Raw genomic sequence first — 27,976 nt, 5'->3', positions numbered from 1 at the left:
GGGACCACAGTTGCAGTGCGCCACTCCCTGTGTACGTATCCAGAGGTAAGACTATGATTAAACAGCTGTCCTAGCTGTGGGTTTAATTCCTCGTTGAGTTCGTGGAGCACACAGCCGGGGACACCATCAGGTCCCATGGATGCTGTGTTTTTTGCTTTGGAGAGAGCAGTTCTCACTTGGGCGTTGGAGATGTTTGGGGGGCTGCAATCGCTTGGTATAGATATCTCTCCTTTTGGGGGGGAGAAGTTTGCACTGAACCTGTCAGCCAGTATGTTGGCAATGTCTGTAGGATCAGTAATCTTCACATCATTTTGAACTAGTTCTGAGCATATCTGGGAGTTTCCTCCCAGGTTTCTAACATAGCTAAAGAAGGCCTTATGATTGTCTTTTGAGTCTTTAGCTATTTTTCTCTCAAAATTTGCTTTGGATGATTTTATGAGAGCTCTTAGTTTTTTACTTATAGTGATCAAGGGTGTCTTACCTTTTAAGGATTTTGCTCTATCTTGTAGTAGCTTCCTCCTTTTGTTGTAGAGTTTGTTTATGGCTGGGGTCCACCAGACTGGACGCTTGCCTTTGGTACAAAGAGTCTTTGTTTTGCTTGGGATTGCCTTATCCATGCAGTCCTGCAGGTGCTGGTAGAAGGCATCTGTAAGTGATTCAGTGGCTTGAGTACTGTTTTCTGCCGGCTCGGGGGCCTTAAAGGAGACCACACTAGTCTTTAGAAGTGTGAAGTCGGCTTTCGAGAAGTTCTTTACTGTGGTCTTTTATATTTCAGGTGGGGGTGGGATGAGGACCTCCAGCGAGATTAGTTTGTGATCTGATCTCACCAGTGAGGGGTATACTTCCAGTGTTGAACATTGTGCTCCCATGTTCGTGATGATGAGATCAAGTATGTTTTCTCCTCTTGTGGGGATGGTGACTAGTTGTTCCATGGCATTTGAGTTTATGAATTCCAGGAACTTTTGGGCTAGGGTGTTTGGGCTTGAGTAGTGTTCCCAGTCTATATTAGGGTAATTGAAGTCACCTAGTATGATGGTGTTTGGTGATACATTTATCCCTCTAGTGTTTTCAGGAAGGCCATGTGAGGTTCCTGAGTTTGTGAGGGTGGCCTGTAACATGCTACAATTTGCAGAGCAGTCTTGCCTATGGTTAATTGCACCTGGATGGTCTCCGATGCATCGTGCGTTGCCACCAGTCTTGAGGTGTGGGTGTCCTTGATGAATATGGATACCCCCCCTCCTTTCTTGGTATTGTCCGGATTTTGGGGCCGGAACGCATGATAAGAGGTAAAACCTGATAGTGCTGGGGTGCTCTCAGGAGCCTTGAACCAGGTTTCTGTCACTGCACAGACATCGATGTTCTCCATACTGAGAAGGGCCTTGAGTGCGTGCATTTTGAGATTTAGACTTCTGGCATTGAGCAGCATTACCCTTAGTTTTTTCCTTTTTGTGTTCTAGGGTGGTAGGTTTAGAATTTGAGCCTTGCCTAAAAAGGCACTATGGGGTGGCAAGAGCCTTTGCCAATATCCGAATCCCAGGGGTGACAGGTGCAAGCCGCCCTTGCGAAGCAGCGTGGCTTGTCCAGCATGTCATCCCAGGCAGACAGACATTGGATCCCCTTTGAATGACACCAGAGTTTAAGCCAATTGTTAAAGCTGATCATCTTATCTCTGTATTGTGGCATCATTCTTGGTGAAGGTAGGATACTGCTCAAGGTCAGGGTCATACCTGCCTGGGCTACATAATCAGAGAGCTCCTCAATGTCTCTTTTCATGTAGTCCAAGGAGGTACGCCTCAGGTCGTTTACACCAGCGTGGACAATGACTGAGTCGTATTTGTACCTGCTGTTGAGAGACCTGAGTGCTTGCGTTATGTGGCGGATTCTAGCGCCCGACAGGCAGCTTACTGTGACCTTCTCCTTACTCAGTCTGGTGAGCGGACGCCAGTGTGTCTGACTATGGAGTCACCAATGACTAGTGTGTCTGGCATTGTGTTTGGCCTTAAGGGCTGTGACTGTTTGACACTCTGACTGTGAGGTCTATGTGTTGCAGGTGTTGTGTTCTGAGGTGGTGGTTGTTTGGGTGTCTGCTTTGGTGGCCTCTGCTGTTTTGGTAGATTTTTGATCAGAGCCCGAGTATGTCTTTGTGTGTTTATGTGTATGATTTGAGGTTGTGATGGTACTATGTGAGACTGGGTCTATAGTGTGTGTAGTAACCTTCTCCTCCTGACTGGTCTTGCCAGTCCTATGTTGAGAGAGCTCAGCCTCCAGTTTGGCCGTATAGTTGCATCTCTCACATGTATTTGTGTTTTGTGGGAGGAGGAGAGGGTTGTCTGTGTACATGAGGCAATTGTAACATTGCCTCAATATTCCCAGGTTCACCAGCTGAGCAGGAGAGGACACTAGCAACTGATCCTCGACATGCTAGAAGGACTAGACAAAAACTTTAAAAGAGATTCCGGGGACGTGGGTGACCGAGAAATGGGGGTTTGGCTTTGTGGGGTGCTATCTATAAGAGTGCCGTATCAAGGTAATAAGTACTGTAGGAGCAAGTGCTAGGTTTAACAGATAGAGAAAAATCTACTTGGAGTCAAGTAGAGATGATCTTTTTAGGTATTAGAGAAAGTGCTAGTAACAGGGATGCTTAAAGGTAAGATTGAAAAGAATGCACTCTGCAGTGTGCACTAGAGAAGTTAGATATGAAAGTAGGTAACTTGAGTTTTACCTGTTTAAAAAGTTAAGGTTTAGTGGAGAGTTACTATTTTTAAAACAGCAAGATGGACTGAAAGGGGTGGTTACTTTTGTATTTTGGTACTATGAAATACTGTAGGATGGCCAATAAATTTAAATAATTGAAGGGGTGGGATTTCAAAAGTGATGGTTTTGTGATTACTCACATAAGCCAGTGAAAGTAGAGAGAAATGAGATATATGGTCAGATTAACATAAGAGGCGGGCAACTAGAAAGACAGTGGTATTTAACAAGACAACTTAAATGGGTGGGAGGGAGGGAGGGAGGGAAAAAATTCTGCCTGACTCAGAACAGAGAGAGCTGTGGTCTCTTTTGAAGTTTTAATATGCTGTTAAAACAGAATGCAAGCAAAACACAAGGTAAAGAAAACAAACTACAGTATTCAAAATATAGAAAGGCAATACAGAAATACAAAAAATAACAGCAAACTAACCTTTCCTTCACAGCAAAGTGTAGCAGAGTCTGGATGAGCCTTTCTGGTAAAGCCAGAAAAGTTCTCAGGCATTCTATAAAATCTATCAGGTTTCTTGGCAGCAGGGGGTGGAGAGTCTGGAACCTTAGAAGCATTGAAAAATGCATCCAACAAGGCAGCCAAAACAGGAGGAACAGCAGAGGGTTTAGGAGAGTCCGTCTGGAGCAACTCATAGTATCTTTTATGTACCTCAGAGACCTGAGCACAATCTCATTTGAAGAACTCCATCATCCTGGACATTGTGTCCCCAAAAGAAAGCTCTTCAAAGGGAGTATCTGGACTAGTGGATTCCTCTTCCTCTGAACCACAGTCCAAAGGAGAAGGAATTAGGGGACTACAGGACCAAGGCGGGGGTGGGTGGGTGGGTCTGGAAAGGATATTCCCTGAGGAGGTTTCAATGCCATCAAAGCACTAAAAAAAACTGAGTGAACGCCTGCCATTCACTCTGTGTATCCTTAGTAGCAGGAGAAATATGTTTAGTATTTTGCTTTTTCTTCAACGGGACACCTGCCTTATAAAATCGGCATTCAATGATAGCAGTACGAACTTCTTCTCTGACTAATATCTGAGGAACATCCCTAGGCCACTCAGAAATAATCAGACGTGTTTCCTGAGTATCCTAAACAGACACCTGCAAACCCTCCTCGGACATGCTTAAAGTGTCCAACCTGGTCACGGCACAGGAATTCAACAACAAAGCCGGGTGAACCTCTGGGCATTCATTTGCCTCAAAAGAGATATCCAGCCAGAGGTTGAACAGCAGAAGATTCCAGCCAAGGCTTCTTGGTCGCCTTCTTCGCTGATGACTGCCCCTCGGAGCAGGAAGTACCCTCCACTGTGTCTTTCGGAAGAAACTTAAGACACTGATTTTCAAGATAAAGCCCCAAAGATGATAGTCTACTATGAAGGGTTTTAGGTACAAAAGCCTTAAAAATGGAACAGGATATATGGTCATGCGAGGCACCTAAGCAAAAAAGGCACTGATTGTGGTTGTCTTCATAAGGAGCGTCTCCCACACTGGTAGTTACCCTTTTTGGATGACATGAAACCCTACAAGCAACAATAAAAAGGATAAGTAAAAAAAGACCCCCAATGGGGCACTTATCTGAAACGGCTTGGTTCATGGATGCTCAGACAGACGATCAAGCAATGGTGTGTGGACTGGCGCCAAAGAAGTTCTGAGGATGGTATGTCCAAATGACACCTTTATGTCCTACCCTATGCAAGGAGCATATGTGTAACATATTGCATACCTTTAAGCAATCTAAAGGCTTTGATATACTGGCCGGATGTCGGGCCACCCTTGACATGGGATACCTAATGTAAAGAATACTGCAGCAGTGAAATGGAAGGACATCTTCACAATTCTTGCTACACAGCCAATTGAAAACAGAATATAACATACTATATTCACCAAATGCCAAGCTTTCAAGTAATCTTATTATCAAAAAGACTCCGAAAGACAACTCCCATTATCAACATCGGTACAATCTCCACAATGACAGCTAACAATCATTAGGGTGACTCCCTCTACTATGCCTTAGCAGCCAAATTGCAAGACTCCAATCCACTACAGCTGGAAAATGAATCCAATTCAAAAACATTCCCATGAAAAGTTGTTCTTTATTGTGTAGTTCCTCTCCTGGCTGCTCTGTTTCCCTGTGGGTAGCGTTTGCACCTGCAACCCTCCTGCTAGTGAATCCCCCAGCATCTGTGTCCTGCTGTCCGACTGAAGACCTGAACTTTCCTAGTCATCAGCAAAGTTTCTGTTAACTCCTCTCTGTGCAGGAATTAGAGCCTTGCCCTCCATAAACTGTACTGCCATGAGAAACAGAACTGTTTATTTGGAACCTGCAACCCTCCTGCTAGTGAACCCCCAGCGTCTGTGTCCTGCTGTCTGACTGAAGACCTGAACTTTCCTAGTCATCAGCAAAGTTTCTGTTACTTCCTCCCAGTGCAGGAATTAGAGCCTTGTCCTCCATAAACTGTACTGCCTTGAGAAACAGAACTGTTTATTTGGAAGTATGTGTACATTGCATCTTACAGCTTAACTGAACAATACCCTCTCTCTGTTTTGTGTAAGCAAACGCTCCCTACCAGGACAACCAGCAGCTATAGCCCCACTACTCCCAAACTAGCCTCCCTGTTGTTACACACCCTCCTCCTCCTTGTATCTACATATTGCTATTTTTTCTGCTCTCCTATCCTATTTCCCACACTATTACCCGTTCTACTTCTGAAAGAGCATTATTTAACAGTACCTTCAGTGTCCACTTGAGGGCAGTAGTACCCCTACACTTCCCATTACTTACCAGCATTCTAGCCTGAGTTACTAAAATAGATCCTTAGTCTTTTTGCCTCAGTCTCCTATATTACAGGCCCCTTTGCCACTACATTATACCCTTTTTCAGCTCTCTACTCCCTTACTTCATAGTCCTCTAAAGCATAGCTATACCTTACTTGCCCTCACCTCCCTACCTCTCTGATTGTTTTTCCTCTGCACTGGTCTTCTCTGCTCCACTTGCCACGACTTACACTCCATTCCTGCTGCCTTCTCCCTTTCAGGCCCTCCTCTCTGGTATCTCTGGTCGGCACCCTCCCTCCCCCACTTATTACCCATAAGCACTCACCTGCCTACCTCCTCCCTATTTATCCTTTTTGCCCCTGCCCCTTAACTTATAAATACACCATACCCATCAGGACGCCATCTTTATTGTGTAGTTTCTCTCCTGGCTGCTCTGTTTCCCTGTGGGTAGCGTTTGCGGTAAGTTGCTGATATTTAACATTTGCCGATATTTAACATTTGCCTAGGAATACTGTCTCTTCTTACAGTTTAAACAGACTAGAGGATAACACCATTCTGATACTTTTGATTAGCATTTTTGTCTGCTCAATGTGCATTTGAACCAGTGTATACCTGTAAAAGGTTGTGAGAGATGTACTGAATGACAAACAATAGTAGTTCCTGTGGGGTAATATTGAACCATTACGAGCACCGTTTAGACTGTGTGAAAACACTGCTAGCGCCATCTGACCTCTCTCCTACCTTTTCTTAACCAACCTGCTCTTGTTTGGAGCAATTGCTTAGAACACTCTTTTATTTCTCCCCCCCCCCACAACTGCTTAGAAGCTTTCTTATAAAACCGGCTCTTGTTAATATTTGGACCAGCTAGCCGTTGGAGTAGTTGCTTGGGCGCTCTTTTATTTCTTCCCCCCCCCCCCCCAATGCAAGAGTAGCATGTTTTTAATATTGCGACTACTACTGTTATCGCCCTAGCTAGTCACATTTACTTTTATGTAGTTCCATCTCGATTATATGATTTTGTAGCATAGTGCGCATCCGCATTTATTTTTCTTACAGTGTGCACTGAATATGTACCTAATTGTGCTGTTAACACCCTAATCACCTCACACTACTGATCTGACCAGTTCGACCTCCATTGTTGGTTGCGCGCATTCTTCTGAATGCTAGAGGAACTAAGAACCAGTGTTATCGGCATCTACCTTCTCAATGTCCAACACGCACATTTAGATTCTTTGGCTTCATCCAGAGCTTCCACCCTTAACTCCCTACTTACACTCCTAGCTCAATTGTTCATGCGCGTTCCTCTGGACGCTGAAAGAACCTATATTATGCTGTGAAACAGCAACTACCTTACTTACCCTTCTACACTTTATTTAAGTTAGTCTTTTTACAAAACAGAACTCTGTTGTTTGTTCGAGGCGCTCCTTTGAACGCTGAACTGTGTTGTTGTTCACGCGCGTTCCTTTCAATGTTGTAGGAACTACATACCTCATTTTACACTTTATTATTGTTGCCTTTTGTAAAGCTGAACCCTGTTGTTTGTTCGCATGCATTCCTTTGAACGCTTAAGTAACTATGAACCACTGTTTCACATTTCATTATTGTAGCCTTTTTAAGCCTGTTGTAGCTTGTATGTGCGCGTTCCTTTGAATGCTGAAGGAATTACGAAACCTCATGTTACACTTCATTAGTATTGCCTTTTGCAAAACTGAACTCTGTTCGTGTGCGTTTCTTTGAACGCTGAAGTAACTATAACCACTGTCTTAAACTTTATTATTGTAGCTTTCTTTAAAAGCAGAACTCTACACACTACAGAAGGGCTAATGTTTTTAAACTACTGTTTGCTTTTGGTATAGAAGGGCTAAAAGATTTTAAACTACCTAGTAGTCCTACTGTTTTATAAGACTTTGCGTGACTGAGATAATATAGCTTAGACTATTACAAATTGACATTACAAGCTGTGGCTTTTAAGTATGATGGTTCAGAATTTATAGCTTAATCTATTACAAATTGGTATTGCAAGCTTTGGCTTCAGATATGATGTTTTCCCTTGCATAACTTGTATTTGCTACCCAGGTAAAGGCTCCTGTATCTTTTAGATGTACATTTATTGACTATATGCTTCGAATGTGTTAGAGTATGTCTAATTGCACTGCTGCCTAACTGACTCTTTTATTCTGCGGTTATTATAACAGTAACTTCTACCAGTCTTGTAGATGTTTTGCATGTACTGTGTATCACTATAAATGGTGCTTAACTGCTGCTGCCTATATTAATGCATAGTCTATATTGCTCTGTGTCCTTAATACTTTATCTCTACTTCCCTTCAAGCCTGCAACCCTCCTGCTAGTGAATCCCCCAGCATCTGTGTCCTGCTGTCCGACTGAAGACCTGAACTTTCCTAGTCATCAGCAAAGTTTCTGTTACCTCCTCCCAGTGCAGGAATTACAGCCTTGCCCTCCATAAACTGTACTGCCTTGAGAAACAGAAATGTTTATTTGGAAGTATGTGTACATTGCATCTTACAGCTTAACTGAACAATATCCTGTCTCTGTTTTGTGTAAGCAAACGCTCCCTACCAGGACAACCAGCAGCTATAGCCTTCAATACTATATCCCCACTACTCCCAAACTAGCCTCCCTGTTGTTACACACCCTCCTCCTTTTATCTACGTATTGCTATTTTTTCTTCTCTCCTCTCCTATTTCCCACACTATTACCCATTCTACTTCTGAAAGAGCATTATTTAACAGTACCTTGAGTGTCCACTTGAGGGCAGTAGGACCCCTACACTTCCCATTACTTACCAGCATTCTAGCCTGAGTTACTAAAATAGATCCTCAGTCTCCTATATTACAGGTCCCTTTGCCACGACATTATATCCTTTTTCAGCTCTCTACTCACTTACTTCATAGTCCTCTAAAGCATAGATGCCTTACTTGCCCACACCTCCCTACCTCTCTGATTATTTTTCCTCTGCACTGGTCTTCTTTGCTCTGCCTCGCTCCATTCGCCCTGTGGGCTCACTCCCCTCCCCTACCCTACCCTACTCCCTATTCCCGCCTACCCCCACTGATCCTGCACTTATACTTCACTGGCCACTCCACCCCTTTTCCCCATCCTATCACAACCCCCTCATCACCAGGCCACTCCCCTATCTCTATCTCTCCTAAATTGTACTAATTAACTCTCTTTTGAACTACTTCCTCTCCTTTCCAACCTTTTACTACACTAACTACCCCCCAATACTAACTCCTATCCAAACCTCTACTAATTTCTTACCAATATATTTTAAACCCAGCTCATTCTCTTGAAACACTCTCTTCTACTTTTATACACCAGCCACTAACACAAACTACTCCCTACAAAATCTACTGATTACTATGGCCCTAATAAATAAAACTCTTTTCACAAACATACTACTCTTAACTACCTTCATACCTTACTCACTCACCTCCTTTGAAAATCTTACTCTACATGAACAAAACCATTACACCCAACTAACTTTACCATCTTCTTTCAGCTACTCCCTTAACCACAGTAACATAACCTGTACCTCCAACTATGTAATACCAAAATATCACAGAGCAACCCACATTATTTACTTTAATACCAAAAAGACTTATTAACCTCTATAAACTCCTTAAAGCTATACAACACCCCCTCCTAGATGGTGATATTCATCCTAACCCTGGCCCCAATTATGACTATACCAATAACCTTGACAATTTAACAGTGCCTATGGTTTCTACTTTAACTAAACCATCTAACTCCCTCTTGATAGCTCACCTTAACATTAGAAGTATTAACAATAAAATTTCCCACCTGCATGCTCTCCTTGATGTTCACTCATTTGACATTCTATGTCTTACAGAAACTTGGCTAAAACCATCCACTCTAGACCAGAAAATTACCCCTCCTGGCTACAATATCCTTAGATATGACCGTAAAATCAAAAAAGGTGGAGGTATAGCCATTCTCTATAAATTTAACCTCCAAATTTCCCCCTTTAATGTGCTTCTACTATCGGACACCAAATTTGAAATTCTAACTACCAAACTCTAAATCAATAACTGCAAATCTATCTATCTAATTTGCACATATCACCCCCCAGGTAATAATACCAATACTCTTGAAAACCTACTTAGTTACCTCTCTACCCAACTACCCCAAGAGACAATTGTACTGGGTGACTAACATCGACTGGTCCACCTGTAGTTCTCCTAACCCTACCAACCACATAAACCTCTTTGGATTCTCACAATCAATAACTCCTCCTACTAGAATCCACAAACCTAGCAGTAAGGAAACTACTCTGGACTGGATCCTTATTAACAGCCACCCTGAAACTTATACTCCAGGAACTCTTCCCGACGATATCAGTGACCATATGTTTACCTACATTATTAGACAAAAAGTCAATATTCCAACTACTCATAATCTCAAAACCTCTCGCTCAAAAAAATTCAATCCAGACAGCTTCCTAACTGAATTACAAGCATGTGACTGGTCACCACTAACCCATCTTGAACTGGATGAGGCTGTTACCTACTTTAATACTAACTTTCTTCAAATCCTTGACTGCCATGCACCATATTTTTCTACTAGAATAAGAACCTAACCTGCCCCTTGGCTCACAAAACAAACGAGGCAAAAGATTCTCCTCAAAAATAAAATCTGGACTAAATGGAGAGCCACCAAATGTCCAACAGATCACCTCCTCTTTAAACAGCTAAGAAATGCCACCAAGAAAGATATTCTTAGAGACAAAAAAGACTTCTACCTTCACCTCCAACAAAACAGTCAACAAACTCCACAAAAATTTTGGTCAGGGATAAACAAATTTCTTCACCCAGGTTACCTACTCCAGACCCAGTCGGTTTCAACCATAACAACTCCAACCAGATCCCTGATGCTTTTAACAACTACTTTACAGAAGCCATTCAAACACTAGCCAATTCCTTACCACCCTTCACTGCTTCCCCAATACTTCATCTCTTACCTTTCATATACAACCTGTATCTACATCTCTCATCTGTGAGTTACTTCAAAAATTAAAACCTTGCACCTCTTCTGCTGACCGTCTCCCATCTGAATACCTACAAATTGCCGCAAAAGCCATTGACTTTCCCATCTCTATCCTTAACAGAACCATCTCAGAAGGCAAAATCCCTACTTTATGGAAAGTTTCCCACATCATCCCTCTACATAAAGGTGGACCTTCTATTGAGCTTTCTAACTTTCGTCCTATTGCTTTACTCTCCCCATTAGCTAAGATAATGGAAAAATGTATTCACAAACAACTACTTAACCACTTACTACAAAATAACCTACTAGCAAACTGCCAACATGGCTTTAGGCCATTCCATAGCACATCGACTGCCCTCTTATCCTTTACCAACTCTATAAACAAAAATCGTAACAATTCCTCTGCACTATTTATTGACCTGTCAAAAGCCTTTAATATGGTTAACCATAACTTACTTCTAGACAAACTAAAGGCCCATTATCTCGATCCTCAAGCTATACAATGGTTTAGGTCTTATCTGGAAAATAGACATCAAGCAGTACTTTAGCATAACAATCTGTCTTCACTACTCCCAGTAAATATTGGAGTACCCCAAGGCTCTATCTTAGGCCCCCTACTCTTTTCCTTATTTATTAACGATCTACACATGAACATACCTCAAGCCACCTGCATTCAATATGCTGACGACTCCACCTTAATATGTTCAGCCAAGAATATAGCCTCTCTCCACTCTCTCACCCAAACTGTTTTTAATAATGTCGAAAACTGGTTTTTGCAACACTGCCTACTCCCGAATCCCAAAAAAAACAAAACTACTGCTTTTTACTCCAACCCATAAATCACCTATTCCATTCTTCTCTTTAACCTCTAACAATGGTACCAACATAACCCCAGACACCTTTATTCCATTTCTCCCCTCTCTCTGTATCTTTCTATGGGACAGTGACCACTACTGTACAACTTACCTTATATGTTTGATGTTGATAGACAGTTGTACAATATGACTTGCAGCTACCATCAACCGATTACTAACAAGCTGACCTCTTAATAAGATAAATTGATTATTGTGTACTTGTATTTGTACCTAAACATTTTGTACACAAACTATTTCCTGTTTAACTTAATACAATATAACATTTTAACTTGCATATGCTAATATAAAACTGTTTAGCTTTAATTACTTCCTTAGATGAGAAACTGAATATTTTGAACTTGTATTACGGAGCTTTTCCCACTGGAACTCTGATGAAACAGGGTTATTTTCTGCCAAACTGGATTATCTTAATTAAATGGAAAGAAACAAAAATAGGCAACTAAAAGCTATATCCATTAGAATTACAAAATTAGGCTCCGAGAGCATCCCTTGTTAAACAATGGGTTCATCTTTATTTTAAGACAGTTTAACTTAGAACTGCTTTACAAACTATATGGGATAGCGACCACCTCCTAAAATAGAGCGCTCATGCTCTAAAACAGTATTGTAAATAACAAAACCAGACAGAGAATAACACAAAATCAGTAGAGGATATGCATAATTTGCATGATGTTAGTGACAGTTTATTCCATACATTTTATCAGAGGGACAGTCGCTCCTTACCTGGATGCAGTAATTTGAAACTTTCCAAAGCTGACCCTGCCTTTGTCATCAGTTTTCTGTTGCTGTGCAGCAGGAATAATCTGTCAAAGTTGCAAGTAAAACCATATTTACTGTACTTGAAGTAACATGTCTTTCAGACAACTTAAAATGACATGATAATAAAAAAGGACTATAATGGCTCATTGACTTCTGCCTCAGAGCTCCAGATTCCGTGTTCAAGCATGACCTCTTCTAGTTTTACCTGCTCTCCTTGCATCTGTCTAAGCTTTCTCCAGGTACTCCTCATCTCCTTCCCAACTCCCACGAATATAAATATGTAAGCTGTGCAAACTCATACCTTGTGGTCAAGGTTCTGGCTGAAAAATATCTGGAAGACCAGTGTACTTACACTTACTTAGCTAAAAAATCAATTACACAAAAAATTACAGCACCCCCTGTAGCATCTTATTTTAGTTTCTCTTACAGCAGGCAATTCATATTTTAATCTCCTTCCACCAAAACATTCTCTTCTGATGAAATATCTTAGTGCCACAATATAGAGTGCTCATGTTCTGAATCATGCTGATAAGCTGATGTGATCATTTCCTCCTCTATTTGTTCATTTATATTTCAGGACAACCAAATACGGCACAGAATATGTTGGGTCACCTTCTGCCTAGTAATTTCCTGCTGCAGACTAAGAAACAGCTACATATCTTTTGTTGCATAACAATTTACTGGAGCCTCAGAGAGTCATAGACTGCAACTGGAAGTCTTCACCTATGCATTCTTCCCAATATCACAAGAGCTCTTGAATTAAATGAGCATGGTACAGCTACCAACAATGGAGATAGTACCTAAGGAAGCAAAGGAAAAGTCATAACCTTGAAGAAATATCCTTTGGCCTCTGCATTTTACAAATGGCTATCAGATGGCAAAAGATGATGCAGTTAGTAATTCACCTATATATGGTTAATCAGCTCTTCACCACCTTAAGTGAAGGGAAAAGGCTGCTGTTTTGACAATCGTGAGCTATTAATACCCACTTCAGGTAACACTTAAGCTGATATTGAACATTCAGGTTGTGAAGACATTGGTCTTCATTCTGTTACTCTTTGCATGAGCAAAGAAAGCAAGGAGATGAATGGACTAGTTCAGGGATAATTCAAAAATCACCTGCAAGTGCAGATGTGGGATAGTTCTAAAGAACAAATGATTTTTGTGAAAGCCCCATTATGGTTCAATGTATGTGAAGGCTTGCAGCACTAAAATTCAGTCATCAGAAATACTGGCACTAGGAAACCCAGTGGTGCAAGGTTTCATTCCCTCAGCCTCCACTGTGTAACTCTGAGTAGGTCACTACTCCTGGACTGAGTGAGGAAAAGGTCCATAGAGATCAGTGCTCTACCCTGGAAAACAAATTTAAACTGGAAATGAACCAGAGACTGGATCTGGGAGACGGAGATCCACATGAAAAAAATCAGCAACTTGAAAATTGACTAATAAATGTGGAATTACAAAACATTAATTATATTTGTGAAGCATGGCGAAACAGGAAAAATGCATTTTGTGTGTATAATAGGAAACTAAAGTAAACAGGTGCTCCTCTTTTTTTTCCCTCCTCCTTTCTTTCTCCCTGTTCAGTTTTAAGAAATGTAGGCACTGCAATGTAAAAAGAGAAGAAAGGCTGAAAAAAAACACACGATATAAGAAAAATGAGGTGCTTTTTCTTACTTTTGCATAGAGGAACTGCTGGATTAAGGCCCTTTGCTTGATCTAATAAGTGTTAAGGGAAAGCAAATAATACTGAATATAATGAAAAATTTTCTTATAGCAAGTAACTGAGCGCTTGAGTCAGGCAACTGTATCTGGTTCTCATGTTTCTATGGAGACAATGCAATAAAAACAGAATACTTTCTTTCAATGGCTAGGAGATGATGTTTTCTGAAAACATTCATGCGTTTTTCCAATCTGTGAGAGGAATAAAGATAAGACAAGAACAGACATCACTTAGAGGAAGTAGAAGCACAGGCTCTACCATGCATCTAAGCACAGTTAACTTCCTTATAGGTTAATCCAAGCATGTGAGTGTGGCTGTCAATCTGGAACAACTGTTTCTTTTATTAGGGTTAAACCTCATTATTTGAAGATGTACACCATTTTGTGTGTTAGTATTAAGTTAATATGGTCTGGGGTGTTCTGGGGTGTGTTTGTGTTATTTTTTGAGGGTTTTCCTTAAAACAAAAAGTCTTGTAAGATATGACATAGCTTCAAATGGATATGATTAGAAACAAGTGTATAAAAGATCAACCTGCCAAACATTAGTGCATGCATGTAACAAAAATGCTGAAGCTAGACATTTAAAAAGGTATTGTGCACAACAGGTGGGAATAGTAACTTCTTAACATAACACCACCATTTTCCATATTATCTTTAAATGTGATGGTATTATGAATATATACAAAAAATGAGTAATAAAATCCATTAAGATGCAGACTGAAAATAGCTATAATACAGGAGACACATTTGGAAAGAACCAAGTATGTGAATTTAATAAAGAAAGGATTTCAGGATGGTCATTCAATGGAACATCTGGGACAAAGGAAAAGGGAAGCACTTATATTAATTGCAAGAGGAGTTCTAATAGTGACAGACATGGAAAAAGGTAATAATGGTTGACTTGCAGTAGTAAGGGGCTACTGGCAGGAAAGGAGAATCACACTGCCATGTATTTATATTCTACCTAAACCTGCTATAATGGAGCTTAAGAAAATTTTAGGAGAAATAATCAGCATTCATCAGGGAATATTATTTACAGGTAGGGAATGGAATTTGATTTGCAGCAGTAAGTATGTAGTTTGGGGGGGGGGCAGAACAGAAAATATAATGAGAGAGTGTAGATTTTATTTATAAATTCATAAAAATATTTGACATGAAAGATGTGAATTCAATAGTATGAGTTCAGAGTGATTTTACATATTATTTGCATATTATCCTCCAAGGAATAAAAACTGGGCCATACTAGACTGAAATTATATTTCACAGGAATATGTGCATTTAATTGAAAGTTTTGATATCTATTCAATAACTATTTCAGACTGTGTGCCAATAATCACTAAAATAAAAATGCAGGATAATGAAATAAAAATGAGACACTGGCGGTTGTTTATGTACAAATGACCATCGTGCTCCTGCCAGATGCCTTGAACTGTCTTCCCTAGATAATGACCCCCACTCTATCGGGGAAGGGCCCATGGTCACTGCGGCTTGGGGATGAAGTGACAGCATTGAGATCGCGTGAAACAGTGAATCCACCACCAGAGATCCTTTTTGCAGGAGTTTGTTATCATGACCTTTGTGCAACATTGTAAATTCCTGCAAATAGCAGCTAAAGCTATTGCCTACCCTGTCTCTATTCTAATAAACAGATCCATAAAAGAATGTACTTTCCCTGCAATCTGGAAGATTTCACACATCATACCCTTACACAAAGGAGGTAAGTCTACTGACCTCTCTAACTTCCGCCCAATAGCACTATTATCTCCTCTAGCTAAAATCATGGAAAAATGTATACACAAACAACTACTTAACCATCTCCTCCATAACAATCTACTAGCTAACACTCAACATGGATTTAGACCTTCACATAGTATCTACTAGCTAACACTCAACATGGATTTAGACCTTCACATAGTACAACCACTGCTTTACTATCTTTTACCAACACTATCAACTGTAACCGTAACAACAACAAACTAACCTCTTCTCTTTTCCTAGACCTATCAAAAGCCTTTGATATGGTAAACCATACACTTCTCTTACACATACTTAAATCCCTTGCCTTGGATTCCTCTTCCTTAACCTGGTTTACATCCTATCTTGAAAACCGCCAACAAGCAGTACTCTGGAAAAACTCACTATCTGCTCTACGTCCTATCTCTTTAGGAGTACTAGGTCCACTTTTATTTTCTATCTTTATTAATGATCTCCAATCATCTATTCAAAACACTACCTGTATACAATATGCAGATGATTCTACCATAATTTGCACAGCTTCCTCTCAAACAGAACTCCAGGCACTCACACAAACAACCTTCTCAACCATTGAACAGTGGTTCTCTAATAGATGTCTTCTCCTAAACTCCAAGAAAACTAAACTATTACTCTTTTCACCTACCCACAAATCTACTCAACTAAACTTCACTATTACTACAAGTGATAATTCCCACATTTCACCCGACCCTACAACAAAACTGCTTGGTGTCACTATTGATAATAATCTTAACTATGATTATCACATCAATAACACAATAAAAACAGTTAATAAAAAGATTGGTTCACTGTACAGAATCAAGCCCTTCCTCACACCCGAAGCACGGACCACCTTAGCCCAATCGCATCTTATCTCCACCCTTTTGTATGCTTCCGCTATTTACACTAATCTCTCTAAAAGCAGCCTCAGGAAACTGACTACATCTTACCATAATATTGCTCGATTTGCTACAGCATCTCAGTCTAGAACTCATCACTGTCTAAATTTAAAACATTTACACTGGTTAGAACTTCCTAACAAGCTTATCTATCAACAACTCCTAATAGCACACAAAATCCTATATCAACCATCAAAAACACCTGCTCTTAGCACCCTCCTGACTCCCTATAATAACCTGAAACAACTACGTTCTTCGGAAAAGTTACAAGTTAACACTACTAGAACTACTAATTCTGCAGGGAATCACCTATTCTCCAACTCAGTTGGCAAAATATGGAACAATCTTCCCTCACACATCTCCTCTCTAGCCACTCTTCAAGAAACAACTCCGAGCTAGAAGAATGAGTATGACTGATGCTGCCATTTTCCCCAGTACCTGGAGAACCAGTTTTACAGAACAAGTTCTGGCTTTGCTCTTGTACCAATCCTGACTAACTACTTCCATCTTTCCCCTATCATAATTCTTTATTCACCACTATAATATTCTATCTGACTACAAATAACTTAATGCCTCTATAGTTACTAGTGTTCTCATAAAAAAAAAAAAAAAAAAAAAATTTTTTATTTGGTCTAACAATTATGTATTACATATTGAAATTCGTAATAACCATATTTTGTACTGAAAACAGCTAATGCCTTCCTTTTACCTGGTAGTTTTATTTGTCTTCTTTTTAGATTTGTATTACCTGTACTAAAATCACTGTATTCTTGCCTATTGCCTTTGTAATAAGTGTTTATTGTTTATGTTTATGTTTTATGTTTTATGTTTTATGTTTATTATCTTGCTTGAATCCTTGAAGCTTTTCTCCCCGGGCCTCCACTGAAAATGGACATGGATCCAGCTGGACTAGCCCGGTCAACAAATGTAAAATAAAATAAATTCTAGGATTGACCACTGTGTGGAAAGCAACTATTGAAGTATTCTCATAAGACGACGAGCTAGAAGAATGAGTATGACTGATGCTGCCATTTTCCCCAGTACCTGGAGAACCAGTTTTACAGAAGCTTGCATCTTCCTGATTAACATTCTTAGATAATGGTGGAGAAAGTCTACTCTGTCTTGTGGGAGTCTTGCTAACAATGTAGTTGTGTTTATCTCTGCTCCTGTGAAGAGTAAGTTTTGACATGGCCTTAAAGCAGAATTGTCATTGTTTATGGTAATACCTAGGGAGGAACAGAGTTAGAGAGTATAGTCCTTGGCTTGCAGCAGAAGATGCCTGGTTGGGGAAGTTATGAGCCAGTGGTACAGAAACAGAAACACCCAGAATCCTCAGTGTCTCAGGTGAGCCCCCACTACTACAATGCATTTGGTGAACACTCTGGGGGCTGCAGTGAGACCAAAGGGCACAGCACAAAAATGGAAGTCACTGGCTCCTAGCCAGAAGAGCAAGTACGTTCTGGATAACCTTTCCATTCGAATGTGGTAGTAGGCCCCCTGAAGGTCTACATGGCACATCCAATTGTCTTTTTCTAGAAAAGGAAGCATCGACTGCAGTGTTACCATTCTGAACTTAGTTTTTTTTTTTTTTTTTTTTACAGATTTGTTCAAATTGCTGAGGTCCAAAATGGGTTTCCAGCCCCCTGTTTTCTTTGAAACTAAAAAGAATCTTGAGTAAGTTACAGATCCTCTCTGGTCTGCAGGGACTTCCTGGATGACTCTTTTTCTTAGCAACTTTTGGATTTCTAATGTTGCCTATTCCTTTTGACTAGGTGGAACATCTGGAACTGACTTGTTTACGGGAGTGGGGAAGAAGGGAATGACATATCCTGTGGATATTACGCCCTGCACCCATTTGTCATTTATCTTTTGCCAGATTTCACTGTGCAGGGGACAATCGAACCCCGACTGCCTCCAGATGCAAGCAATCAGGCACTCCTTCAGGAGCACTGGAAGAGTCTACCAAAGAAAGATTATCTGGAGCCCTGATTCTGCGGGCCTCCCCTGCCACTAAGGTGGCATCTTCCACTACTGTTCCCCCCTCTGCCTCTGAGGGAACATTCACATTGTGTGTCCTGGAAAGACCTTAGTGACTTTCTGAATCACATTTTCCCACTACCTCTCTGACCTCTGAGGAAGGGTCTGGTAGGTGTAGAAAAACGCACTCCAACAGCAGATAAGGTCTTGCCTTCCTGTTCACACCTGGTAAGCATCTTTTTAACTTTAGGCTCAAAACAGAATAGCCATCAAAAGAGGTGTTAATGAAGGAAGACTTCAAAGGCTCCGCTAAATCACAAAGGCACATCCAGGCCTGCCTCCTGAGAGAGAGAGATGCCTAAACCAGCTACCCTACTCGTTCCATCTGCTGCATGTATCAGCCTTATGGATGAGTTCACAAATGAACTGAGGGTGGCGAGCTGAGCGTTGACTTTACCTGCCGCTGTGTCAGCTACAACTCCTTGGAAGAAGTCTGACAGTTCTTTTAACAGGTCCCTCTGTAATCTTGTGAAGTGGGTAAGGTAGTTCAGTGAGAGTAAGGCAAAGGTAGCTGAAAAAATGATGCACTTCCCTACCTATCCATTGTCCTAGAATTGTTATTTGGAGAATGCATAGAGGAACTGGTCTTGGATACCTCCTTTTTCTCGGATACCTCCTTTTTGGTGGCTACCGCCATGACCATGACATCAACTGCTACACCTTTCCTCAAGAATGTCTTGTCCACACGGGATGCAATGTATTTATTTGGCCTCCTAGGAGTAGGTTCTGTGGAGTCTGGGGTCTCCCAAGCCTTCCCAGAGATTAACTCAATTAGCTCATTGGAAGGAGGGGTCACCCAAGAGGTCGAAGGTTGAGACCCAAAGGCCTTCAAGTAAACTTACTCCTTTGGCTGAAGGGGATGTGGACTGCCAGGTCTCCTATCTGCTTTAAAATTTCCAGGATGTCTCCTAAGGAGACATTTTCAGGAGGTGACCGTGGAGACCCTTCAGCTTCATAGAGGTTAGTATCAGATTTGATAGACTCCTCTGGGGAGTCAAGATGCTTCCTCTTGCACATCCTCTTCCAAGAGACCTCCTCAGTGGGACATTCTGGGGAGGATTCAGAAGGGGGGGGTCCACTGTTGGACATCCTGAGTCTCTGCGGTCTTGAGCAGAGGGTATGTGAAAAGCCAAAGGACACCTGCACAGATCTGGGAGGAAAATCCAAGGGGGATTGAGCCTTAGACTTGGAAGTAGTCAGAACCCTTCTCATGACTTCAAAGGCAGTCTGCTCCTGCACTGAAGAACACCCCGGGGATCCAACAAAAGGGTTGTCAGGGCCGAAGGAATCTCCAGAGCAGAAGACAGACGTTCTGAAGCAAAGGTAGGAGCCAAATCACCCATGCAAAGGCCCCCAGAGGCAGGGTCAGATCCAATGAGATCCGAACTGGCTCCGTGGACCCAGCTGGAGAGTGTCAGCTCCGAGAGGTTTCATGCTCCGACTAGGTAGAAATGCTCAGGGCAGATACTGAAAGCAAGGAACCTCTAGGTCCCAGATCCGATATAGACACAAGCTGGATGTCGGAATCTTCCAGCTCCAAAACCAAGGAATGGATCAGAAGAGGAGCAGGCGCCGAGGGGGAAGACTGTCTGATCAGATTCCTTTGGGTTCGAATTCAGTAATAATTTGTCCAAGCCCGATGTCTTTAGCAGCCTCTATATCACCCTATCCACATCTTCATTGGACAGACTCCTGATAGACTGGGTAGAGAGGGTAGGAGATCTTGATCTTGTCAAAAAGGGTGATGGGAGCCGAGAGGGGATCAGTTCCAAAGAAGGCGATCGGCTCTGATACCTGAATTCAGTAGGCAAGATAAACTTCGGATTAGAGGGTTCCCATTGCTGCAAGACGTCTTGGATCCAATTTTAGTTGTCTGCTCAGAGGGTTCCATTCAATTTAGGCACTTTTTGCTTCAGTTCCGAGGTAGATTTCAACACTGAAGAAACATGTTTATGGGGTTTTTCTGACTTGTTGAATTTCGAAGTAGATTGCAGGGATATAACCTCAGAAAAGGGAGTTTTTAACAACCCCTTTAGGATGACTATTTTTTCACTCCATCAGCACCCTCTAGATGAATCTATGGTAAATGGAGCAAGACTCTTGCAGATGAAGAGGCCCCAAGCAATACACGCAAAGTATGTGAATCACTAAGGGGCATCTTTTTTCCACATTGCTCACACGTTTTGAAGTCAAGAGTCTTCCTTTCCTGCTTTTGAGACATCTTATCTAAATAAAGGAAGAAAGAAGAGACACACGCAAGCAAACACTCGAAAACAGTCCTACTAAATGGACCAGAAATTTTAAGGAAAGAAAGAGAAAGACGGAGAAAACTTTTTTTTGAATAATCATCCTCTAACTAAAATGGAAGATGAAGAAAAAGGGGAAAAGGAGATAGATGTAAAGGGGGAAATGTGCCCCAACTCAAATGGACATTAGTTAGACGCCCTCTAACTTAAACGGACACTAACAAAAGAAACTAGAGATGACTAACACTCGCTCTATACCTTTTAAAAAAAAGAACAGGGTAAGGATATATAAACAGTTAAGTAGAAAAACTAATCTAAAGTTAAACTTAACAGGAAATATACTATAAATATCAAGAAACACAGCCCAGAGCTTGCTAGAGAACCTCCTTCACAGAGCAGCAAAGATATGAGTAAGGATCCATGCCCAAGAGCTTTGCTGAAGACCTCAAGCTTTTCAAATGGCTGAGACAGAGCTGAAGGATCAGATCCGACCCATCAGTAACAATAAAGGCGAGACTGACATCATCACATCAGAAGTTTTCTTTTTCCCAAATGCTGGCTAGAATTAGGGATGTATTCAATTGGGAGCAATCGTTGGTTGCTCCCGAGGTCAGCAGGGTACATGATCTTTTGGAGGATGAGGCCCCAGATATAGTGACCTTTCCTCCATTAATCCAAGTATTTGAGAATGTTTTTCAGAAAGCTTCGAATTCTCCTTTATTAAATGTGTCTTTGCCTAAAAAGTGTTTAAGAAACTCAGATTTTACTCAACTATAACTGGTCTCCAAGCCCCCTTGTCTGTAAATCCTGCTGCTGTCTCCCAAGTGGCATATTTCAACACAAAGACTATGTCTTCTTAAAACAGAATCTCTTCAGATAAGGTAGGCAGTCAGCTAGAATCTCAAGGAAAGAAGCTGGTGCTGTCCAGCTCAGTAGACTTTAAGGTGTTTAACTGCTTGTGTTTTCCATGGAAGTTTGTGTTAAGCCATATGTATAGTTTAGATGAATCTGCTGCATCAATACCTGCTGAGCAAAAAGTCTGTGTTTTAAAGATATTGTGTCCAAGAGTGTCTAAACATGCTTTAAAGAGTGGAAGGGGCAGATATTATTTCTGGAAAAGTATTGGTGGGTGTGATGACAAGGAAGTATGCCTGGATGCACAGTGAAAACCTTTCTGATGAGTTAATAAAATCAGATTATAAATGTTGCACTTGATTCTGCTTCTGTGTTTGGTATAACAGACAATCAGATCCGTAAAAACTGGGATGACACAGCTAAACTAATGCAAGGGGTGTCTAAAATGTTCAACATTTCCAAGTTTCTGTCAATTAAACAATTTTCAGCGACCCAACAAAAAAAGGTTCCAGCCAAACAAAAGCCACGACACCAAAAGGAAATGGCAGGATGTGAACTTCACCAAACCTAACAAGGGAGGTTCCTTTCCCAAAAAGGACACCCCCCACAACCTATGACTATGCTGGGGCATGGCATCAGTCTTTCCCAGTTTCCCCTCTGATCGTCCAGTCTTGAAAGTTAGCTCGCAACAAGGCAGCTTTGTCATTGGTAGTTTCCAACAAACAGGTGCTCATCACTGTTGGCAGACGTTACAGGTGGCAGAGGAGGTAACATCTGCCTCAATTCAAGGGAGGTGCCCCTCACCCACTGGAGCATACCTTGCTATTCTCTCCTATACTGCAGCAAATTCTGGACTCAGGGGATTAAAGAACTGGTCCAGTCCCTCTTCCAGAAAGAAAGAAATATTTCTGATTCAGAATTTTCCTGGTTCCCAAAAATAAGCTTTCATGAAGATTAGTGTTGGACCTATCCTTTGTGAATACCTTTGTCAAGGTCCCAAGTTCAAGATCTCACCATGCAGACAGTGCTTCCACTTTTGCCGGACGGCTACTTCATGATAACCCTGAAACTGGAAGCTGTGTATCAACATATCCTTATTGTTTATTGCCTGAGGAAAAATCTGAGATTTGTTATGTCTGGTTCGTACTATCAGTTCTCTGCACTGCCCTTTGCACTACTCACTACAACTTGAGTGTTTACCAGATGTCTTGCTCCAGTAGTGGCTTACTGCCAGACTTTTGACATTCACATCTTTCCTTGCTTGGACCACTTACAGAGTCTGTACTGAGGTGTTTGAAATCACTAAAAAGGTCTTGACCTTACTTCTCCCACCTAGGTTTCAAGTTGAACCTTCAAAAGTAATGCTTGACACCCTCATAAAGATTCTTCTTCCAGAAGTGCACAATTGATTCCAGAAAAAGAATGGCCTGATTCTCATGATACCACTGGCCCATCTCCAAATGAAGAAAATTCAGTGGTATTTCTGGGACTGTTGGAGCCAGCATTTACATTCCCTGGAATCTCAACTACTGCGGCTGTCTTTTATCAGATGAGAGTTACGGTGGTGAGGAAAACAGCTGAGTATTAATCCAGGCCTTACCTTCTTCTGCCCTGTTCTGAGAGATTCATCCGACTTCCCTTGGGGAGCTGCATCAATGGTAGTGCAAGGGCAGAGCATTTGGAAGCTCAAGGGTGCACAGAAGCACACTGATATCAAGGAAATACTGGCAGTGATCCATGCTTTGAGTCCATCACCACTTATGGACTCCTTGTTCTCTTCAGGTGGTTATGGACAACACCACAGTGATGTGATGCCTCAACAATCAAGGGGTATAAGGTCATAACCTCTGTTACCATTTGGCAACGATGGCCTGGGAACTGGAATTACAGCATTCGCTGACTCTTCAGGCATCATACATCTAGTCAGAGCAAAACATCATCATCACTAAGCAGACCCACACAAATGGCACCTCAAGGCAGTGGTGTTTCAGAATCTAGTTCAGATGTGGGAAATGCCTCAAATAGATCTATTAGCCTCTTTTCAAAACAGATAACTGGAAAATTATATTCCAGACATCCTTGCAGCCTGCTTGGAGGACAAATGCATTCTCGTTCCCTTGGATGGGAATGTTATTGCATACATTTCCACCCTTTACAATGATTCACAAGGTACTTCTGAAGATTCAGAAAGAAATACCAAAAATTATTGTGCTGAACCCCTCTACTGCCCAAGCAATCTTGGCTATCCCTTCTAATGGTACTGGCCAAGGGGAATTACCACAGACTTCTTCATACTCTGAATTTGTTCACACAGTCTCAGGGACAACTGGTGCACCTCAATTTTAGTGGACCTACAACTGGATGATTTAATCTTGACTCTGTTTAGGCACTTGTTTTAAGAGGATGTGCATCAGGTATTAAAGGAGGCCAGAAAACCTGCTATTAGAAAATCTCATATTTATAAATTGATGAGGTTTTCTAAGTGGTGCCTACATAGGAACAAAAGGCCCCCTTGAGGTTAGCATCCCATGTCTTGAAACATTTGTGTGACGTACTTCAGGATAGCTTACTGTATCCATCCATTAAGGTTCACTTAATTGCCATCTCTGCTTGTCTGCCAATGAATTCCCCTTTCTTCTCTTTTGGTAAAACAGTTCATGATAGAAGTATTGGATATGAGACCCCCTCTCAAGTAAATTCCTCCTATGTGGGATCTCAGCCACGTTCTGGACAAACTGACCTACACTTTTCAAACTTGCTGCTTAGGCTGATCTGAAGTTCTTAACATAAAAAACTGCTTTGCTTATTGCTCTGACATCTGCAAAGCACATCTCTGATTTGCAAGTTCTCATGGTGGACAACCTCATCTGTTACATTGTAACCCATCTTTCATGCATAAGTGGTCTCAGAATTCAGTTTTAATCTGCCTATTAACATCCCTGTGATCTTCTCAGAACCTAAGAATAAGGAAGGGAGGATGCTTCATATCTTGGATGCACACTGGCAGCTCAGTTACAACTACCTGATGGAATTAAACCCTTCAGGAAGGCTGAAAGGCTTTTTATTTATTGTTTTGCTTATTTACTGATTTTTAATTATTCACTTATTATTTATTGTCTGAAATTAGTTATTTGTGTTATTGTGGAGCTCTTCTCCCCAGACCTCCCCCCCAAAAAGGCATTTGCTCAGTCGGACATTTCCGGTCAACAAATATCAAATAAACAAATATTTCCTACACAAAGGGAAAAGAAGGGTCGACCTGTCTCTAAGCAAAGCATTGCATGTTAGTTGTCCTCTTGTATTGTTTTTGTTTTGTTATATTCACCATTGCAAGGCAAAGCCAGGCAAGGTAAAGGAGCATTCCACCAGGGTCTTTTTCTCTTTGGTGGTGTACTGGAAAGGAGTGAACTCTAGAAGTATTCTAGAAGCAGTAACTTGGTCCTTTTGTCTATACCTTCATGAAGCACAAGCTGGATGCCTTTTCTAAGCCCAGAGCAGGCTTCACAGGACCATTATCCAGGGGTTCCTGGATCCATATCCTTCCTACTCTTCCCAGGCTGGGTAAAGAGCTCTGAGCTTTGGTAGACTTCCACAGACAGGGTATGAGAGCACTACTACCCTTATACCAGTAAAGCAGTGTGTTCTGCAGACATCTGCTATTAGATGTAAGCAGGGATTACGCAACTGTGCTTTTTTTTTTCTACCGAAGTGAAACACTTTAGACTTATTAGCACTGAACTCCCTACATGATCTCGACCAGCAAACTACTCTGTCCAGTACATTTTGCTTACTGGACTGATCAGTTATGTTATCAACAACTACTCCTATTTTCATGTCGTCTGCAAATTTAGTAACTTATTCCTTCTGAAGGAGCGGATCCAGACATGAATAAGCACAGGCCCTAAGATGGATCCCTTTGGAACTCCTGCTTATATGCATTTGTATTCAGACAGCCTTCTCTCACATTTGAATCTGCACTCTCCATTACTCAACCAGCCCACTACCCACTGATCTGGTACCTAACCAGTAATCTCAATACTTTTCGTTCAGCTACACACTCAAATGTCTTTGTTAAGTTTAGACAAACTACATTCATTTGTCTTCTGGTAACTGGATTAGTCCACTGGGCTGGTTGCCCATTTTCAGTGGAGACCTGAGGAGAAAAGCTCCACACACAAAAACAAACAACATAGTTTACATAACAGTGTTGAGAATTTGACTACACAAGTACAAATACTAGTCTACATAGCAACAAAATATTAATGCAATAAAAAATTATCAATTAATTCTTATAAATTCAAAAGAACAGAAAATTGTAAGTTAACAGTACATCATCAGAAAACGAGCTTACAAAATAATTGTACAGATAGAACATACTGGGAGAGAGAAGAGATAATTATAAAGCATGAAAGAGAGGACCTCAGTGCTGGTACTAGAAAGAGATATTTTGGAGTTTAGAGGGGAGCACTAGACAATGCACAGAAAAGATTAGGTGGGTAGAAGTTAGTTAGGGTGGTGACGTATGCAGGAGGGAGAGTTTGCAAGGTAGCTCTTTAATTCTTTTTTGAGCAGAAAGGAAGATTGGGTGCATCGTACAGTAGGGAGCTTGTTCCATGTTTGAGATGTAGTGCATTTGTAAAGTAATTTGCCTACAGTTTTGTTAGGTCAGTAGGTGTCAAGTAGCTGTTGGTCAGTGATGTTATGGAGAGATCGTGAGGGTTTGTATAGGGATAGGAGGGAGGACAGGGTGGGACAGTTTGTAGGTTTGTAAAGTGGTGAGTGTCTCATCTGTAGCTGAGAAACTTGTAGCAGTTGTGGGAATTCGAGCCAATGTAGTTGTTTAAGGGTGAGGCAATAATGGGATTTGTAGGGGAAGTTACAGGCAAAATCTGGCTATCTCTGGTTGTAAGTTTGTTAACAGATTTGACTGGAGGTGGGTAAATATAGGGGAAGCATACTGTAGGCAGGGGAGGAGATAGACTTGGGTTAGTGTTAGCCTTGAGGTGATGGATAATAATTTTTTGATTCTACACAAAAGGCCAAGTTTTTGGTTTGTCTTTTTTTTGGAATGTTGGAAATGAAGGCTGAATTTCAGTTGATCATCAACAGTGATTCCTAAAAGCTTAGTATGGGTGTCTGCATGTATGATGGTGTTGTCTAGGAAAGTGAGAATGAAGAAAGTTTTGAAATTAGTCATAGATTTTGGCAGGAAAAGAAGAAGCTTAGTTTTCTTTGGGTTAAGGATGAGTTGGTTGTTAATTAGCCAGTGCTCGGAGGAGTTAGAAGAAGACTGTGTAAGAGAGAGAAGGTCAGTAGGGTTGTCAGAGTGGGTAATAACAGTAGAGTCGTCAGCATATTGGATCAGAGATGAGGTGCTCCAAGCACAGCAGAGATTGCTAGTAAAGATACTGAAGGAGAAGGGGGCCTAGAATGGATCCTTGGGTTACACCTGCATTGATGGGTGGGAAGGGAGAGCAGGTGGTTTGCCATCTAACAGGCTGCTGTCTGTTATTAAGATAATTAGAGAACCAGTGAGTAATTGATGGAAAGAGGTTGTTTAGTGAGAAGCTTGGGGTGGGAGATGGTGCTGAATGCTTTATAGAGGTCAAGGAATAAGCACGACACCAGTTTATTATCTCTTGCCTCTGCTATGGTCTGGGTGAAGGAGAGAAGGGCTGTGGCTGCGCTGTGGTGGGGCATAAAACCATGTTGAAGGTGGGTGAGGAGATTTTCCTGGGGTACATAAGAGGTTGTCTGTGAATGCATTTCTCTAGAATTTTTGATAGAGGAGAGAGGATGGCTATAGGTCAGAAATTGGAAGCGTCGGTGGAGTTACCTCCTTTATGAAGTGGAATTGTGTAAAAGGATTTCCAAATTTCTGGGACAGAGTATTCTTTTTAGAACAGTTAATAAGGATAGAAATGAGGTAAAGTAAAATATTCACCAAGGCACCAAAGTTCACTTCAAACAGAATCCACAGGTACCACCATGGATCGAATACCAGCAGTTTTCTTTGAAAACACAGCTTTAACGAAAATGAACAAAAAACACATACACTCCAGGCATTAAATGTCTCCCTATCTATTACGTTTTCGTTTGCAAGTTACTTCATCAGACGCAGACAGATTTGTGAACCATTCTTTTTATACTCCCTCTACTTGGTGAATTGAGTTAATTACCCAATAAAATAAGAATGTTAATCAGCAATTAATACAGAATGCAATAAATATAAAGTGACTGTGTGCATATACAACCTTCTCTGAATGAGAAGTACACATG

The 27,976-nt window shown here is 41.2% G+C and overlaps 1 protein-coding gene across 1 annotated transcript in view; it reads right to left on the bottom strand.

The window, feature by feature from the left end:
* Positions 1–27,976, bottom strand: part of SMCHD1 (structural maintenance of chromosomes flexible hinge domain containing 1) — a 3,546,415-nt gene that overhangs the window by 1,026,999 nt on the left and 2,491,440 nt on the right. Inside the window, exon 31 of the mRNA XM_044065561.1 lies at positions 12,151–12,230. Coding sequence (XP_043921496.1) covers positions 12,151–12,230 — 80 coding nt within the window. The remainder of the gene's footprint in view (positions 1–12,150; positions 12,231–27,976) is intronic.

Source organism: Protopterus annectens, chromosome 3.part0, assembly GCF_019279795.1.
Source record: "Protopterus annectens isolate FY-2018-M chromosome 3.part0, PAN1.0, whole genome shotgun sequence".
In the NCBI taxonomy this organism is placed as follows: Eukaryota; Metazoa; Chordata; order Ceratodontiformes; family Protopteridae; genus Protopterus; species Protopterus annectens.
Note: the sequence above shows the minus strand (reverse complement) of the source record. Positions and strands in the feature narration are given on the sequence as shown.